This window comes from Podarcis pityusensis (genome assembly GCF_964106645.2).
Source record: "Podarcis pityusensis genome assembly, chromosome: 11".
Taxonomy (NCBI): Eukaryota; Metazoa; Chordata; class Lepidosauria; order Squamata; family Lacertidae; genus Podarcis; species Podarcis pityusensis.
This window is the reverse complement of record NC_138036.1, coordinates 62,375,688-62,392,779: the sequence shown is the minus strand read 5'-3', so window position 1 is coordinate 62,392,779 and position 17,092 is coordinate 62,375,688. Positions and strand designations below refer to the sequence as shown.

The 17,092-nt window shown below is 42.5% G+C and overlaps 1 protein-coding gene across 11 annotated transcripts in view; it reads right to left on the bottom strand.

Annotated features, from left to right (window-relative positions):
- Nucleotides 1–17,092, bottom strand: part of TRPM3 (transient receptor potential cation channel subfamily M member 3) — a gene marked incomplete at its 5' end in the record, with an annotated part of 403,362 nt that overhangs the window by 17,073 nt on the left and 369,197 nt on the right. For 6 of the 11 annotated variants that reach the window (XM_080972216.1, XM_080972225.1, XM_080972218.1 and 3 more), the window contains one exon: nucleotides 15,639–15,813. In XM_080972216.1, the coding sequence (XP_080828342.1) occupies nucleotides 15,639–15,813 (175 nt within the window). Of the gene's footprint in view, nucleotides 1–15,602; nucleotides 15,814–17,092 lie in introns of all 11 variants that reach the window. The other 5 variants (XM_080972224.1, XM_080972220.1, XM_080972221.1 and 2 more) reach the window with 1 other exon arrangement.

The following is a 17,092-nucleotide window of genomic DNA, read 5'->3' as shown; positions in this document are numbered from 1 at the left end:
AATGCTGCCACTGTTTTCAGTTTAAGGTGGGTTCTTTAAAGCAGTTTGCTGAGAAATACAATGAAGTCTTCAGAGGGAGCAGCTTTCCCTGGCATTTTCTTTTGTTTCAAGATTTTTACTGCATGTTCTAAAACAGCATTCAGTAAATTATGGACATGAACTGATTAAAATATGTATGCTAAACTTTTTTTGTTCTGCTATAATTTTTTTGATTTTGGTAATATATAGATAGTGTAGCAGAACTCCTCAAAAGAAGTAAGCAAAGAGATCATTTGACCAGCACAGGATGGAAAAGTAAGAAAGAAGGTTTCCGCCTGACCTCACGATTCATGGCGGTAGCTCTCCACTGCCCTTTGGGGCAGAGGGGAAGTTCAGGCAGGGAAAGCCAGGATTTAGGAGGCAAAAATCCTGATCATGTTCACCAATGGGTTCTGGGGAGTTCACTGCATCCCACTGTGCCACTTAAGGCCATGTCTGCCAACTTAAAGGCAGAATGGGTACGAACCTCTGTCTCCGGCATGATTTGTGATTGGTTCCTCATTAATTTGGAATATTGGCATTAATCGTGAGGTGCTCCTGAAATGACATATGATAACGGGCTGCAATCAATCACCTGCAAAAAGGACTGGGTTTGGATCTTTGAAGGTATTTGATTTTTCTGAAGCTTGAAAACCCTTAAAACCGGGAAGGAAGGGGGCGCATAAGGTGCTTTGCGCTTTCATATGGTTTCCAAATCTTTTTTTTTTCTTGTCCTCCCCTGCAAAATGAAAGAGATGTGTGTAGCTGTGGCTATGTTATTCTGTCTGGCACCAAGGAAAAGAGGGGGGAAGCTTTTGATTTATGCTCGAGAAGGAATTTAACAAGGTTTTATTATGCACTCCCCCATCAATCAAGGTTGAATGGACTTTATTTAAAATTATCTTTGGACTGGAGTGTGAGGGAGCAATGCAGAGTAAAAACCAGAAACTTTTTTTTATTGGGTATAGTGGGTAAAAGATACCAAGACAAGATAAGAAATTGTTCTGCGGCCAGAATTTTGTTAGCCCCAAAATGGAAACATCATGAAGTACCATCAAAAGAAGAGTGGCAGATGAAATTGATGGACTTTGCAGAACTAGCAAAACTGACAGGAAGAATCCGGAACCAGTGAGATCAAGCATTCCTAAAAGACTGGAATAAATTTGTATTATATTTGAAAGACATCTGTAAGCAATTAACATCACTAGCAGGGTTATCAGAAGATTTGTAAGATGAAATTACTACCTATTCAGAATGCGTAATTTAATATTTTAAGTAATGATATAACAAGAATAGGAAAAGTAGTGAAATGCAAAGATGCAAAATTTAATTTTGTAAACCATTAGGAGCGAGGGAGGGAAGTCATTAGGCTCAGGTGAGCCAAAAAGATATAATAAGATAATATCATGTTACGCAATGTAATTATATGTAAAACCAATAAAAATTATTACAGGGAAAAAAAGCACAATGCAGAGTAAGAAGATGAGTGGCTGCTAATTAAATCTGGCAAGAGGCTATATTTGAGAGAAGACTTTGTCTTTAGCTGTGTGCCGAGGAAGAACCCCAGAGTGGAATTTCAATGGAGGAGACTGGGCATGTTATCTGGGAGTTATTTATAGCTGCAGCCTGTACACAAGTTGGTGAACAGCGGAAGGAATATGGAGTGTGAACTGACCTTGTTTACTGCAGTGAACTGAACTAAGGAATATAGCAACTAACTCTCCCAACACACCAGGTCCGAGAACAACGTTTATGAAGGACTAAACCCGTCAAATGGATTTTATATTTATGAGAAACAACAGAGGTGCTGTATGTAAGGAAAGAATAATGGTCAGCTGTGAGAATGGACTAACATCAAGAGAAGGTTTAAGTGTATATTAAAGAACAGATGAAGTGCCTGCAAGAGGAAGTGGTGGACATATGTTTGCAACAGGAGTGGGAAACCTGGTTTTTTAAAAAAAGAAATTGTATTAAATTAAAGTAATTTGGTTTAATCTCTAATAATTTGGAAAACCAATAAAAATAAGATATATAAAAAGGAAAAGTAAGAAACACAAAAGCATCATAGAAATTTTATTGACATGTTATTTTCATTCTGGTCTGCAGATAGTATCCCTAGAAATGACAGTGGAGGGAAGATGAATATTAGCTATGTGTGTTAGCTGGGATCATTACTTTGGGTGGCGATGGCAACTCCTTATAGGCTGTCAGTAGAACAGCAGTTACAACAGTCCATCACAGACGAAAAATGACAGGATCATAATATGGTATGTCTAAGTTGTTTAGACCAATCTACTTCTTCAGGCAAGTTCCTCTGTATAACCAGCCCTCCTCCAGATTAGTTTGGCCAAAAAGCCTCAGTATAGCACAACCAAGTGAAGAGACCAAGGCCTAAGAAGCTTGTGAGATGAGAAATACATCTAGCAGAATCGACTCCCGTTCCCCTGTTTAATCTGTACCTTCTATTGGACCTGAATACGTAAGAGGAATTCTGGCAGTCACAGTTTGCCATAAGGTTTTACTCAACATTTTTAAAGCTACTTCTGGTGTTCCTGGATTTCTCTATAAGACACTTTGTTCCCAGAGGTCACTAGGCCAACCCTTCACCTAACTTCCCAAGTCCAGATGTAATGGTCCCCACAAAACCTTCTGTTACGGCATCTCAGAGACTAGGAAGACTCTCAGAGGCCAAGGACACATTCCACACAGCAAAAACACCTGGGGAAGGTGTCCTGGGGAGGAAGCAGGCCCCACAGATAGTCCCAAGGGCTGGACAGTGATGCCTGGAGGGCTGTATTTGCCTGGCCTGATTTTGCCCACACACTTCAGCAAAACAGTGTTGGTCGCTGCCCCTTGCTGAGAGGGGAAAGACACGGAAAGCTCAGGGCAGTGATGGTGCAGCAGCTGGAGGGTCAGATTGGTCCCCAGCTGCTCCTGCCACTCAGCTTCCTGCACCTCCCCCCGCCCCCCGTAAGTGGCACCGGGAAGCCAGATGTGCCACACTGCTCAGCCGGCACCAGCCGGCACAAGGCACATGGGGAGAGATCTACTGAGCTTCCTAGTGGAAAGTTAAAATACTAGATATATATTGATTAAGGGAACATAGCATTCAGAACAGATGAGTAAATAAGAGCTCTGATACCCTGCTTCACCGACTCTCCTTTCCAGAGCTATCCTAAATGTTTAAATGTGCTTTCATTCTCTCCCTCACCTTCTCCCTCAACTCTCTGTCTCTCAACTCCTCTTCACTGTCATTCCCAACAGACACCTTCCACCTGTCACTCACTATGACTCCACCCAGCATTCAATCACAGTCTCCTGCTGTCAACTCACTCTTCTATTGTTTTTCATCACCTCCAAGCCCAGCTGGAGGAAGCTGCTTGGTGCACATATGGGATTACAAGGGCACATTATTTATTTCACACATAAACATTATACAGTGGTACCTCGGGTTACATATGCTTCAGGTTACAGACTCCACTAACCCAGAAGTAGTACCTTGGGTTAAGAACTTTGCTTCAGGATAAGAACAGAAATCGCGCAGCAGTGGCGTGGCGGCAGCGGGAGGCCCCATTAGCTTAAGTGGTGCTTCAGGTTAAGAACAGTTTCAGGTTAAGAACAGACCTCCAGAACGAATTAAGTACTTAACCTGAGGTACCACTGTATATCTCTTGATTGTCAAAATATCTCAAAGCGGTGGGAGCGGGGAAGACAGCTTCACTGCATCTTAATAAGCCAAAGAGCAAGGAAGGAATAGGTGTCAAGGGGGAGACCAGGGCAAGGCCCACGTGCTGAGAGCCCTAGAGCACCAGGAGTGGTTTGGCAATGCTGCGGAGCGGCCATCCCACGCAAGGGGTGCTGCAGCCACATGGGCAGCGTGAGGGCAGAGCAAGGGGACAGTGAGCTCCTGGGGCTGTAGAGATAGATCAGGAGTGCTGAATGGTGCCCACACGCCCTGCCCGCTCTGCCCCTGCCCTGTCAGGAGGGTGGCTCTGTCATACCATTCCACTGCCCCAGTTGCTCCTTTAGAGCTTCAAATGGCTGTTATATATCAGGATGCAGCTTTTAAAACCTGCTTTAGAAAAGGTTAATGAAAAGTTGTTTGCTGCTTTTGCCGCATTAATACAATTTAGTCTGAAGTATGCATCTCTGTGGCTGCTAACCAGAAAGTTGGTGGTCCAAGCCCACCCAGGACGGCTATGGGCAGGATTCCTACATTGCAGAAAGTTGGGCTAGATGACCCTGGGGGTCCCTTCCAATGCGACCCTTCTGTGATTTTACATTGGGGCTCTCGGAAGCAGGTTGTTCACACCCGGCATTCTTAGTTTTTCTGAAGCTTGTTTCAAGCAAACTTGGACAACGGCTTATCAGGATTTCAAAATTAGACTTGAAAATAAGTATTCCACATGTGACCTGACATCAATAAATAGAGTTACAATTACAGCTTGGTCAGGTGCACTGGCAGACCTTGGCATCTCAAATTTCAATGGCGCCCCATGCAATGCCAAAATCTGGAAGGGGTGGGGAGGCTGTGGAGAGGACGGTGCCTTAGCCCTGCCCCACTGCACAGCCACTCATGGGAGGCTCTGAATTTATAGAACTTTGGAGTCATAATTCTTATAATCCGTGATTGAGGGAGCGGTCCCATGCGCCCCCCGGCCCTTCAGCCCCCCCCCCAGATGGTGCCCCAAACACAAAGAAGTCAACAAAGTACTGTGAATGAATCCAAAGCTTCATTAATGCATATTAAAAGTCTAAGAATAATTCTATATCAAAAGCCTGTCATGAAAATGGATGACCGAGAGAAGAGCAAACTTTGGATATGTTCAGTCTTTCTCCCCGCCCTCCGTTTAACCTTCACTTGAATTGACTGTTAGTCAAGGAAGATTTCTCTGGGATCCTTTTGAATAGGTAGCCTCTTACAGAAAGTTAAAAATTGAATTAATTCTGTTGAACAAAGTTCACCAGCATGGAAATAATTTTTCAGTCCAGAGCAATTAATAAGTAAGGCTGTGTGCACATCATACATTTAAAGAACATTCTCCTTCCCCCGAGAATTCTGGGAACTGTAGTTTGTTAAGGGTGCTGGGAATTATAGCTCTCTGAAGGGTAAATTACAGTTCCCATGATCATTTTTTTGGGGGGAGAAATGTGCTTTATGCCCTTTTAATGTATAGCGTATAGACAGCCAGATAGGCCTCTCTTTTTCTGCCGTCCTCTTCAGATTTTAATAGGTGTCCTGGCTCTTTTCTTTTCATTCCTGCAGCAGGCCTTAACTTTGTGTTTGAGAAGGGAGCCTGAGGATCATCTAGTCTAACCCCCTGCAATGCAGGAATCTCAACTAAAGCATCCAGGACAGATGCCCATCCAACCTCTGCTTAAAAACCTCCAAGGAAGGAGAGACCACAATGTCCCGGGTGTTATGTACTGAAGTTCTCACCCTGGGCCACCAGGGGGATACTGTAGATAGTTTTCACTCAGGTCCGCATATGCAAATAAGGAATTGGAAGTGACGTTCAGTGATTGGATATGAACAGAAAGTTGTTACTGTTGCTTTGTAGTTGAGCTCTATATGGTAAGCAGGCTGGCTGAACCCTTCAGCCCAGTTCTGTTCTGGCCTGTGAATAAACAAGAGCTGTTTGAAGAATCACTGTGTCTGATATGTTCACCCACAATTTAACACCGAGGGAGACCGCTCCCCTGTCAAACAGCTCTTCCTGATGTTTAGTCACAATCTGCTTTCTTATAACTTGAAGCCATTGGCTTGAATCCTACTCTTCAGAGCAGGAGAAAACACGCTTGCTCCCTCTTCCATGGGTCAGTCCTTTAGATACTTGAAGATGGCTATCCTATCTCCTCTCCTTTTCCAGGCTAAACATACTCAGCTCCATCAAGCACTCCTCATAAGCCTTCGTTTCCAGACCCTTGAACATCTCGGTTGCCCTCCTCTGCACACGTTACAGCTTGTCAATATCCTAATTGCAGCGCCCAGAATTAGACACAGTATTCTAGGTGTGCTCTGACCAAGGCAGAATAGAGTGGGACTATGAGCTTCCTTGATCTGGACACTAGACTTCTGTTGATGCAGCCTAGAATAGCATTAGCTTCTAGATATTACAGATCCTTGAAAGAATGGCTAGTACAACCTTTGAAAGAGGTTTGTAATGAAATAATGGAGGGGAAAAGGGCACCAGAGTCGTGGAAAGAAGCTTATATTACACTTGTACCGAAAACAGAGACTGAAAAGACGCAGCTTAAGAACTACCGTCCCATATCATTACTTAATGTGGATTACAAAATTTTTGCAGACATTTTGGCTAAGAGACTGAAAAAAGTGTTGCTGGAAGAGATTCATAAAGACCAAGCGGGCTTTCTCCCGGGCAGACATTTGTCTGATAACATGAGGAACATAATTGACATTTTGGAGAAACTAGAAGTGAATATAAACACTAAAGCAGTTTTGATATTTGTGGATGCGGAGAAAGCCTTTGACAATATTTCTTGGAGTTTTATGAAGAAGAACCTACAGGGTATGGGGATAGGCCAAGGTTTTGAAAATGGTATAAGTTCAATTTATTCAGAACAAAAAGCTAAATTAATTGTAAATAATGTGGTGACGGAAGAATTTAAGATTGAAAAAGAGACACGACAAGGTTGCCCAATCTCCCCATTGCTTTTTATTTCGGTCCTGGAGGTTTTGCTGAACATGATTAGAAGGGATCAGTTGGTTAAAGGTATACAGTTTGGGGCCAAACAGTACAAATTGAGAGCATTTGCAGATGACTTAGTATTGACGTTACAGGAGCCAGAATCTAGTACCAAAAGGGTTTTAGAATTGATTCAAGAATTTGGTCAAGTTGCAGGATTTAAATTGAATAAGGTAAAAACTAAGGTTTTAGAGAAAAATCTAACACCAATAGAGAGAGAGAGGTTTCAGAATGAGACAGGTCTAACAGTGGTTAAGAAAGTTAAATATTTGGGGATTAACTTGACAGCAAAAAATGGGAACTTATTTAAAGACAACTATGAAAGATGTTGGGCTGAAGTGAAAAAAGACTTAGAAATCTGGTCAAATTTGAAGCTTTCACTGCTGGGTCGTATTGCTGCTGTAAAAATGAATGTATTGCCTAGAATGTTGTTTTTGTTTCAAACACTGCAAATTGTGGACAAAATGGACTGTTTCAAGAGGTGGCAGAGAGATATTTCTAGATTTGTCTGGCAGGGCAAGAAGCCGAGAATAAAATTTAAAATATTAACAGATGCAAAGGATAGAGGTGGATTTGCCCTGCCAGACCTTAAACTTTACTATGAATCAGCAGCTTTCTGCTGGTTGAAAGAATGGCTGCTTCTTGAAAACACTGACATTTTGGATTTAGAAGGTTTTAACAACGTATTTGGGTGGCATGCATATTTGTGGTATGACAAGGTCAAAGCACATAAAGCATTTAAAAACCATATTGTCAGGAAAGCACTATTTAATGTTTGGATAAGATACAAGGATTTATTGGAAAACAAAACTCCAAGGTGGCTGTCACCAATGGAAGCGAAAGCCTTGAAAAAGCTCAATATGGAGGTCAAATGGCCAAAATATTGGGAAATTTTGGAACAAGATGGAGACAGATTGAAATTGCAGAGCTTTGAAAAACTGAAAAACAAAGTGCGAGACTGGCTTCATTATTATCAGATAATGGAGGCATACAATTTGGATAAGAAAATTGGCTTTCAGGTGGAAAAATCAAAATTAGAAACAGAACTGTTAGAACCCAAAACTAAGAATTTGTCAAGAATGTATAACTTGCTGCTGAAATGGAACACTCAGGATGAAACGGTGAAATCTGTTATGATTAAATGGGCACAAGATGTTGGACATAACATCATGTTCGCTGACTGGGAACAGTTATGGACCACAGGTATGAAGTTTACGGCATGTAATGCCTCAAAAGAGAATATTATGAAAATGATATACAGGTGGTACATAACCCCAGTTAAGCTTGCAAAAATCTACCATTTGCCTGATAATAAATGTTGGAAATGTAAAAAAACTGAAGGTACATTTTTTCACCTTTGGTGGACGTGCCCAAAGATTAAGGCTTTCTGGGAGATGATATATAATGAATTAAAAAAGGTATTTAAATATACCTTCTTGAAGAAACCAGAGGCCTTTCTCCTGGGCATAGTCGGCCAACCGGTGTTAAAAAAGGATAGAACTTTTTTCATGTATGCTACAACAGCAGCAAGAATACTCATCGCAAAGTATTGGAAGACACAAGAGCTACCCACACTGGAGGAATGGCAGATGAAAATGATGGACTACATGGAATTGGCGGAAATGACTGGCAGAATCCATGACCAGGGAGAAGAGTTGGTGGAAGAAGATTGGAAGAAATTTAAAGATTATTTACAGAAATATTGCAAAATTAATGAATGTTAGAGTGATTTTGGATTAAAATTAAGTGGCTTCTAGCTGTATAGGCTTTAAAGTTATAAATATATTAAGATTAAGGATTAGGATTAAAAAGGTTAAAAGAATGGAAAATTGGTTTTTAATAGGTAAAAATTTAATGTTATATTATATTAAGATTAAGGATTGGGATTAAAAAGGAGGGAAAGGAATTGCTGGACTAACAAACTGAATTGGAATACAAAAGAGGGAGGTATGAGGAGGTCCGGGAAACAAGTAAATGTAAAAGTAGTGATGAAAAGAAGGAATTGTTTTTTCTTTTTTCTTTTTGTATTTTGTTTGTGTACTTTTCTTTATATTCTTGAATTTTTCTTTTTTGTTGATGTGATTTTTTCTTTGTGAAACTTTAATAAATATCATAAAAAAAGAAAAGAATAGCATTAGCTTTTTTTTGCTGCTGCATTACCCTGTTGACTCATGCTGAGCTTGTGGTCCACCAAGACCCCGAGATCCTTTTCACATGTACTGCTAGTGAGCCAGGTGTTCCCCATCTTATATTTGTGCATCTGGTTCTACTTGCCTAAGTACAAAACCTTCCATTTGTCCCTATTGTAATTCATTTTGTTAGCTTGCGCCCAGTTCTCCAACCTGTTAAGGTCATTTTAAATTCTGATTCTGTCTTCTGCAGCATTAGCTCCCACTCCCAAGCACTGGCAGAGGAAGGGTATGCGGGGTGTGTGGCCACTCCTGGTGCCATCCCGGGGGGGGGGGGCGACATTGCCACGCACCCACCCACATTCGCAGCGCCCTCTGGGCGCTTGCCGCAGGCGGCGAGAGGCTAGCAGCGCCCCTCCCCCGATGCTCACCGCGTGGGCAGCGGGAGGCTAGCGGTGTCCCCCTGATGCTCACCGCGCAGGCGCTGGGCGGTTATGGACGCTCGCTGGGCATGCAGCTAGCCCTGCCCCCGTGAGCTGGCCAGCCCCACTCCTGCGCCACTCTGGGTGCCAGAGGAGGTAGCTTCGCCTTGGTGCCCAAGTTTGGTGTCATCTGCACATTTGATGAACATCCCCTCAATTCCTTCATCCAAATCATTTATATAGACGCTGATCAACAACGGGCCCAGGACAGAACCCTGTGGCACCCCACTTGTCACTTTTTTCCAGGATGATGAGGAACCATTATAGAGCACTCTTTGAGTTTAATCAGTCAACCAGCTACAAATCCACCTAACAGTTATCTCATTCAACCCACATTTTACCAGATTCCTTATAAGAATAGTATGGGGGTCTTTGTTTTACTGAAGGGGTCACATTGGTGGGCCACATTCTGTCAGGTGTTATCTGTTGGGGGACACAGGCTGGCAGTGTGTGGACCCAGAGACTGTGGTGGGCAAAGCAAAGACAAAAGTGTTTTGGTTTAACTAGTCTGGAATAACAGCCATGCTGCTCCCATTTCCATCATGACTATTTCAGAAGAGAATTGAGAGAGAGGGGGAGGAATGAGAGGGATGAAAGGCCTCAGAGTTCATCAAAACTTGTTTGCCATGATCACCTGCATGGTATAAATCAGTGAAGTTTCTGTTTGGGAAGACATCCTATGCATTTTTGCATTTCTGAATTTTATCCCATGCTCTGGACTAGGTACTCATGTAAATTTGCAGCCCACAGATAAAATGCTAGTTGGATAAAAAATTATGAAAGTGAGGGAACAGTGGAACACTGGAAAACTTGGTTCTGCTCACAGCGGCATATTTTCAGTCCTTGTCTACATCCTCTATCTCCCGTGTTTATCATCTTTTTCTGATGCTAATTTTTCTTGGCCTCCTCCATGTTCTTTGTGTAGCTTCCTATCAGATCCTCTGTCTCTGGTCACTGGAGAGCCAAGAGAGTGTGGCTGCTTCAGGCCACAGCACCCAAACTCCAGCGGGTGCAGAATGCTGTGGCGAGGCTCCTTATGGGGTCCTTGCCGCGGGATCACATTCATCCAGTGCTTTACCAACTGCACTGGCTCCCAGTGGAGTACAGGGTCAGGTTTAAGGTGCTGGTTTTGACCTTTAAAGCCCTATGCGGCCTAGGACCCATGTACCTACTGGATATTCCTGGTATTCACTGCGGAGTACCTTAAGGTCCACAAACGACAACATTTTGGAGGTCCCAAGTCACAAGGTGGTTAGATTGGTCTCAACTAGGGCCAGGGCCTTTTCAGTACTCGCCCTGACTTGGTGGGACGCTCTGCCACAAGAGACTAGGGCCCTGCGGGACTTGACATCTTTCCGCAGGGCCTGCAAGACAGAGCTGTTCCACCTGGCCTTTGGATTGGACTCAGTCTGACCCTTACGTTTCCCTCCCCTTATGGTTTTGATCTATGGGCTATTATTAAAAGGAGGCTGCATTTTAAATTGCATTGTAACCTGTAAAAAACCTGTAAAAAAATTGGGTCCCCCCCACATTATGATTTTACTGTAATTTTACTGGTGTTAGCTGCCCTGAGCCCGGCTCTGGCCAGGGAGGGTGGGGCATAAATAAAAATTATTATTATTATTATTATTATTATTATTATTATTATTATTTCTCCAATATGATTACAACAGCCATGACACAGAACTTGTTTTTTAAAAAAGATGTGTTTTGCATGTGGGTTTTGAAATTTGCTCATTTGTAAATCATTGCTCTAAAATCCATTTCTCATTTCACTCAGTCCATGTGTGAGAGAAGGACGTTGCCTCCTGTTTAGCAGCATAAACACATTCTAGGGAAAATGATTAGAGGTTTAGCAAGAGGGCCAGAGAAATTCAGTGGGCCTCAAATAATAATAAAAATGACTCCTGTGTCAAATAAATATGAATGCACCTTCTCAACAAATACATTTCATTCCCAATCCTAACTGCACAGTCTACAATATCCATGCACATTCCATTTCTTCCCCATTCAAAAAGAATTCAGGCATTTATTTATGGACACTTCACCACCACAAAAACCACAGAGAACATGCAGCCAGTTTGTAAATCATTATGCATTGCTTCACAGAGGTTAAGACGAACATGGGGCACATCTGTGGCATGGAGAGGCTGCCAGCTGATGCCCCCATGCGCTAACCTGGCCAGCCTGCAGTCATGCTTCACAGAACAATGCAAAGTAACAAAATAAAAAAACCCAAACAAAACTATACAAACAAAACAAATGTAGTATTTGTATATTTCTCAAATTCACTGAAATTTTTATATAGTACAGGCCTAAGAAACGTGGATTTCTCAATGAACCCAGAATTTATGGCTAGCAAAGAAGTGGTAGAAAATGCAAGAAAGAAAGAGAAACCAAAATATTGTAATGTCTGATGGCTCTAAAGAGCGTGTTGAGCTTGTAGGCTGGTGCTTGGCTGACATTTGAGAAAGTACAAACACTCCAGTGTAAAGAGTCAACTGTGGCTGATTTAGCTTAGGCCAGAGTGGAGAATATACATTTCCAAATAGTGCAAAAACAAACATTTCAGAGAAATAACATGTAACATTGTGTGGTTTAACCAGCCATGGGTTGTTCTTCTGCATGTGCTACATGTTTTAGAGACAATATTGCATTGTCATAGATGAGAAATCACAGAATGTTGACAGCAGACTGCAGTGCTAGACTTACGTCCCTGCATAAGAACAGCTGAAGGAGCTCAGGAGGAGGTTCTCGTAAGGGATCATATTCTCCAGCCCAGATTTCTTCTCTCTCAGGCAGATCCAGACTTTTACCTGCCTAAAATTACTCTCTGAATGTGGTAGACATTTCCTCTTTGTCTTTCACTTTTAAAGTCTGTTTTGTGCAGAAATCAATCTCAGTAACATAAACACTGGATCATAGGAGCCAACTCCAGTGGGCCGTATATATATATATATATATATATATTTGTGGGGGCCAGGCACCCACAAAGTCAATGAGCAAAGCTGGAGAGAGGCAGCCAGCCAGCCTCTGCAGTCAGAGAGGGAGGCACCCTTTTCCGGGTGGGGGGTGGTCTCTCTGCCTCCGAGTCTGAGCCCCTCCCTACGGAAAAGGGTGCCTTGCTGGCTGTGGAGAGGAAGAGGAGCCACCACTGGCTGCCATCAATGTCTCGTGCACATGCCTGCACATAGTGCATGTGGTGTCATACGCATGATGCGCAACGTCCACTGCGTTTTTGGAGGAGCCCACATGACAATGACGGGCACCTGCAATAGCGAGAGCGAGATGGCATCCCTGCACTGGATGCTCATGGAGATTTAACAGATCCTTTCAATGTTTGATTAACACAAGAGCTGGCAAACTCTGTTTTCCCTTTCTGAATGCATAAGTTTAAGACAGCACAGGGGCTCAATAATCCTCAGTATTTATATTTTATTTATTTCAAAACTATTATAAAGTTCTCTAAGGTAAGTATGTTGCAAGCTGTTTCACAACCTGACTAGAGTTAGTAAGAGGCATCTGATGTGGTTGCGTGGCTATTCCCTCCCCCTTCACAGAAAATGAGCGAGCCCAGGGCTGCCCCGACCTTAAGTGGCCTCTTGAAGGCCCGCCCCCGCCGCCAGCCGATTGGCTGGCGGTGGGTGGGGATGCAAATTGAGGGAATCCCTGGCTCCCGCGAGGCTGGGGACAGCCCCGCGGGAGTGTGGGCGGAGTCGTGAGCCCGCAAACCCCCCCCCCTCCTGAAGCTCGGTAGGGGCATTATCACCTTAGGAGCTCAAATAATGAGTAACAGCAGTTACTTAAGAGTTCAAATAATCAGTATCAACAGTAAAACAGATTTATCTGAATCTCTATGTAAGGCTTCAGCGCTTCCCATCCTGTTAAAAGACATTGACAGCCACAGTCAGCTTTTGTCTTGTCCCTTCTCCATTTACATGGTTCTAAACTACAATCAGCACACCACTTTAGAAAAAAGCACACACCCCAGGCAAATTTCTGCAGAATGTGTTGCATTATGCCACATCCTTAGTACAACATCAATAAATGGCCACTTATAGAGGAGCAGATGTTTGTTGAAGGAAACCCCAAACTTTGTGACTCTCCCCATCCCCACTCTTCCCTTATACTCACAAAAGGAAGATTCTTGCAATATATGAAAAAGATGGAAAGACAAACTCTAGAAGAAAATTGCATGGATGCCATCCCTATTTTTGTTTGCTTGCATGCGATGCTATCTTTGAGAACAAAAGAGGAAGGATAATTTGAAAGAGGAAATCCCTTTTCTAAAGATAGTTTAGATATTTAAAACCATTAGGATGAAAAGAGCATAATGGTTTTCTAGCAAAAATTCCCATTATGCAGATATATTGTGAAGCAGGAGGTTAGGATGAATGCCAGAGCTGATGACTACACTTTATCCAGACGTGAACAACTGGAGAAACCAACCTGCCTCTTGCTACAATCCATGTTCTTGAATTCTACAGGAACCCATGAGCTGCCCTGCAGAAGCCTAGGCTCACCTCAGGGATGCCCTTGATGTCACAGGGGATCTATTAGTACAGATGGAATCATTTGGACCCACCACTGGAACAAGGCCTCATTATGAAATGCCACCCGCATGTACATTCAAGTGGCGGGAAGGTAAATGGTGTTTCCGTGCACTCTGGTTTGTGTCACGATGTCCTGTTGTGCCAGAAGCGATTTAGTCATACTAGCCACATGACCCAGAAAGCTGTCTGTGGACAAACGCCAGCTCCCTTGGCCTGAAAGCGAGATGAGCGCCACAACCCCATAGTCACCTTTGGCTGGATCTAACTGTCCAGGGGTCCTTAACCTTTTTTTTTTTTAACATTCAAGTAGAAAAGGTGTGCAAATTTTCTCCAGCATGCCTGTGCTAAGCGTAGTCTTGTTCTTGCATTCCAATGGCTGCACAATCTCAGGCTAGCCTGGTCTGCCCTTGCATGTTGCCCCGGGTGGCACCAGGAGGATTAATTAAAACAGAACTCTGCGTTTTCAGATGGCCAGACAAATGAATTCTTAGGACAACAGAAATGTATGGAAACATTTAGATTGGAAACACATTAATAACATTTAACCTGCGCATAGTGCTTTCCAGAGTTCAAAGTTCTTCCCATTCATTATCTAGTTGTAATCCTTACAGCCACCATAGAATGTAAGTAACGCAGCTGGATTCAACTCAATAGTTGTATTAGTGAGAGACAGCACAATGAGTCACATCGCCACAACCAGACTTCCCCACCTGTCTTTACCAAATCAGCTCTAGGGCTTCCAGAGAACTCCCAGAACAGTGCGGGGGGGGGGGAGCATTCAATTTGGCAAGCAGAAATGCTTACACTGATGGAATCATTGCCTTAGCATGACATTGAATTCTGCCCGATTCTTACCACCCACCCTGTAGTTGGGAGGACTGAGGCTAAGACAGTGGCTTCCTTCAGGCCAGCCACTGAATTTGTAGTGGAGATAGGAAGATATGACCAGGTACCTCCTCTTAGCCAATGTGCTACACCAGCTCTAAACCATATACAAGGCAACCAACTTTTGTTGTTTAATAGTTGGATGACACCTATAATCTTCTAATAAATATTTTGCCAGTATCTCAGAGTGTTAATAGCAGCAATCAGGCAGGTCAAAAGATTACAGCTGGCATAAACCAGCCCAAGATCCAGAAATAACTTTCAGAACCGAATGTTTAGTAGCTAACTGGGTTTCATGTTTATGCTCCAGAAGCAAACTAGGGGATGGGGGGAAATGAAGCACGTTGGCATGATCTACACTGCAGCCTTAAATTGGCTTAAGAGTCACTCCCTCTTCCCGGGAAACTTGGATCTAAAAGAACTCGCAGCATTTTCACACAAACTACAATTCCCAGGATTCTTTTGGGAGATGCCATGACTATTAAACTGGTAGAAAACCATTGCATGGTCATCATGTAGATATACATGATGTCTTAGATCAATATACATTATGTCTTAGATGTACCATTCAATGTATCATGAATAATAAAATTTGTTAGTTTTAATGTGAATTACATGTGTTGAAAAGGAAATGCATAGCTTAGCAAAGTTATGGTTATTAGGAAATGTTGTTAATATGACCTTGTGAAATTAACAATTTAAGTGGCAGGCATGAACATAATTTTTTCATTATACTTTCCTGTAGTGTTTTGAGTCCTCTATCTTGAGCCATTTATTGAGAGTGTTAAAAATGATCTGGTAAGATATCACCTGATTGGAGTTTGATACCTGACTTTGGAGTATGAGAATCATAAACGTGCTTACGGTCTATCTGGTCGGCAAACACTTCCCCATAGATCATCCAATACGGCATGTAAAAAATATTCTTTGCCAGTTTCCAGGAAGGCTCCTCATTGGGAAAAAGTATCGCCTGTCTTGCAACACCAAAGCTCATCAGAACCACCAACATAATAATGACAAAATACATCATGTCTATCATCTGAAAAAAAAAAAAAAAAGAGAGAGAGACAGAGAGAGAGAAATATATCTAGTTTGTCATGCTGTAAGGTGAGTGAAAATGTTTATAAAGCACAAAGATCAAATTGGTGTTACAGATTTGGGAGGGGGACACCCCCAAACCCTAGAAATTAATGAATGGTAGGATTTCGATTATTTGGGACATGAAGGGAAGAAGCTCCAGAGGGATTCCTGGGCAAGCCAATGCAAAATGACCTGGCCAAGGTAGGGCCATTAAGAAACAATATGGGGCCATTGAGAGCCATTGGAAAGGCAAGAAAATTCCTTTCCCCCTGCCCTGAGGTGTGAACAGAGACAGGTGTTTGTTTGTTTTTTAAAATAATTTTTATTAAGTTTCATATTACCAAATTAAACACATCAAACCAATTAATCCAAATTATAACAATACATATCATGTAATCCAATTGTTTTCCAAATTATAAATTTTTGTGGGGGGTACCCATGCTTCTTGATCGGCAGGAGTCCAATCCTCGAATATTTGTGCTGCTTTCATCTTACGAATAATGTTTCCAGTCCCCTCTTCTCAATCCTTGTCGTTACTCACTTTCCTTTTCATTCACCTCCGAGTTGCTCCGCAAGTGGGTTGAAAAAAACAGTCTTATTTGTGTTTCCGTGTGGACTTTGTACTGCTCTCTCGTAAATCACTCTCATCCAATAGTCCAGGCATTTCCGCTCGAGCAAGCAATCGCCATTTTGTCATTCCAATGAAATACAGTCTAAAAGCTCGCTCTTTAACTTTCCTGACCTGTTGCATCGTAAATTAGTCTTTTTCCAGGAGGGCTGCCCCTTCCAGTTCGCAATCTCCTCGAAAATAATATATCTTTAGCTCGCCCTCCCCAAGACCAACTCTAGCAACACAGGTCTCTTATCAAGTCTCCATTCTTACTGCGTCACAAGAGAGAGCCCTTCTTCTTTCCAAATCCTTCACAGAGTAAAACCTTTAAGTTCATATTATTCCCACACAATTCATTTTTAGTCCCATTTGCAATTAGTTGCTGTGACGGATCTTCTAAGAGGGAGGGTTATTAGTTAATCACATAGAGCAAAAAAATAAAAAGTCGTTTCCCCCCCCCTTCAGTTCTGTTGCATTCCATTCCACATACCATGTCTGTAGTACTTTGATGTAATCTTCCGTCTCAGTCTTCTTCATTTCAGTGGTAAAATTGTTAGCAGATAAAAACCTCCTGCCTCTCTTGAAGCATGTGCGTTATCTTTCACCATTTTTTTTCCCCTTTTAAGTA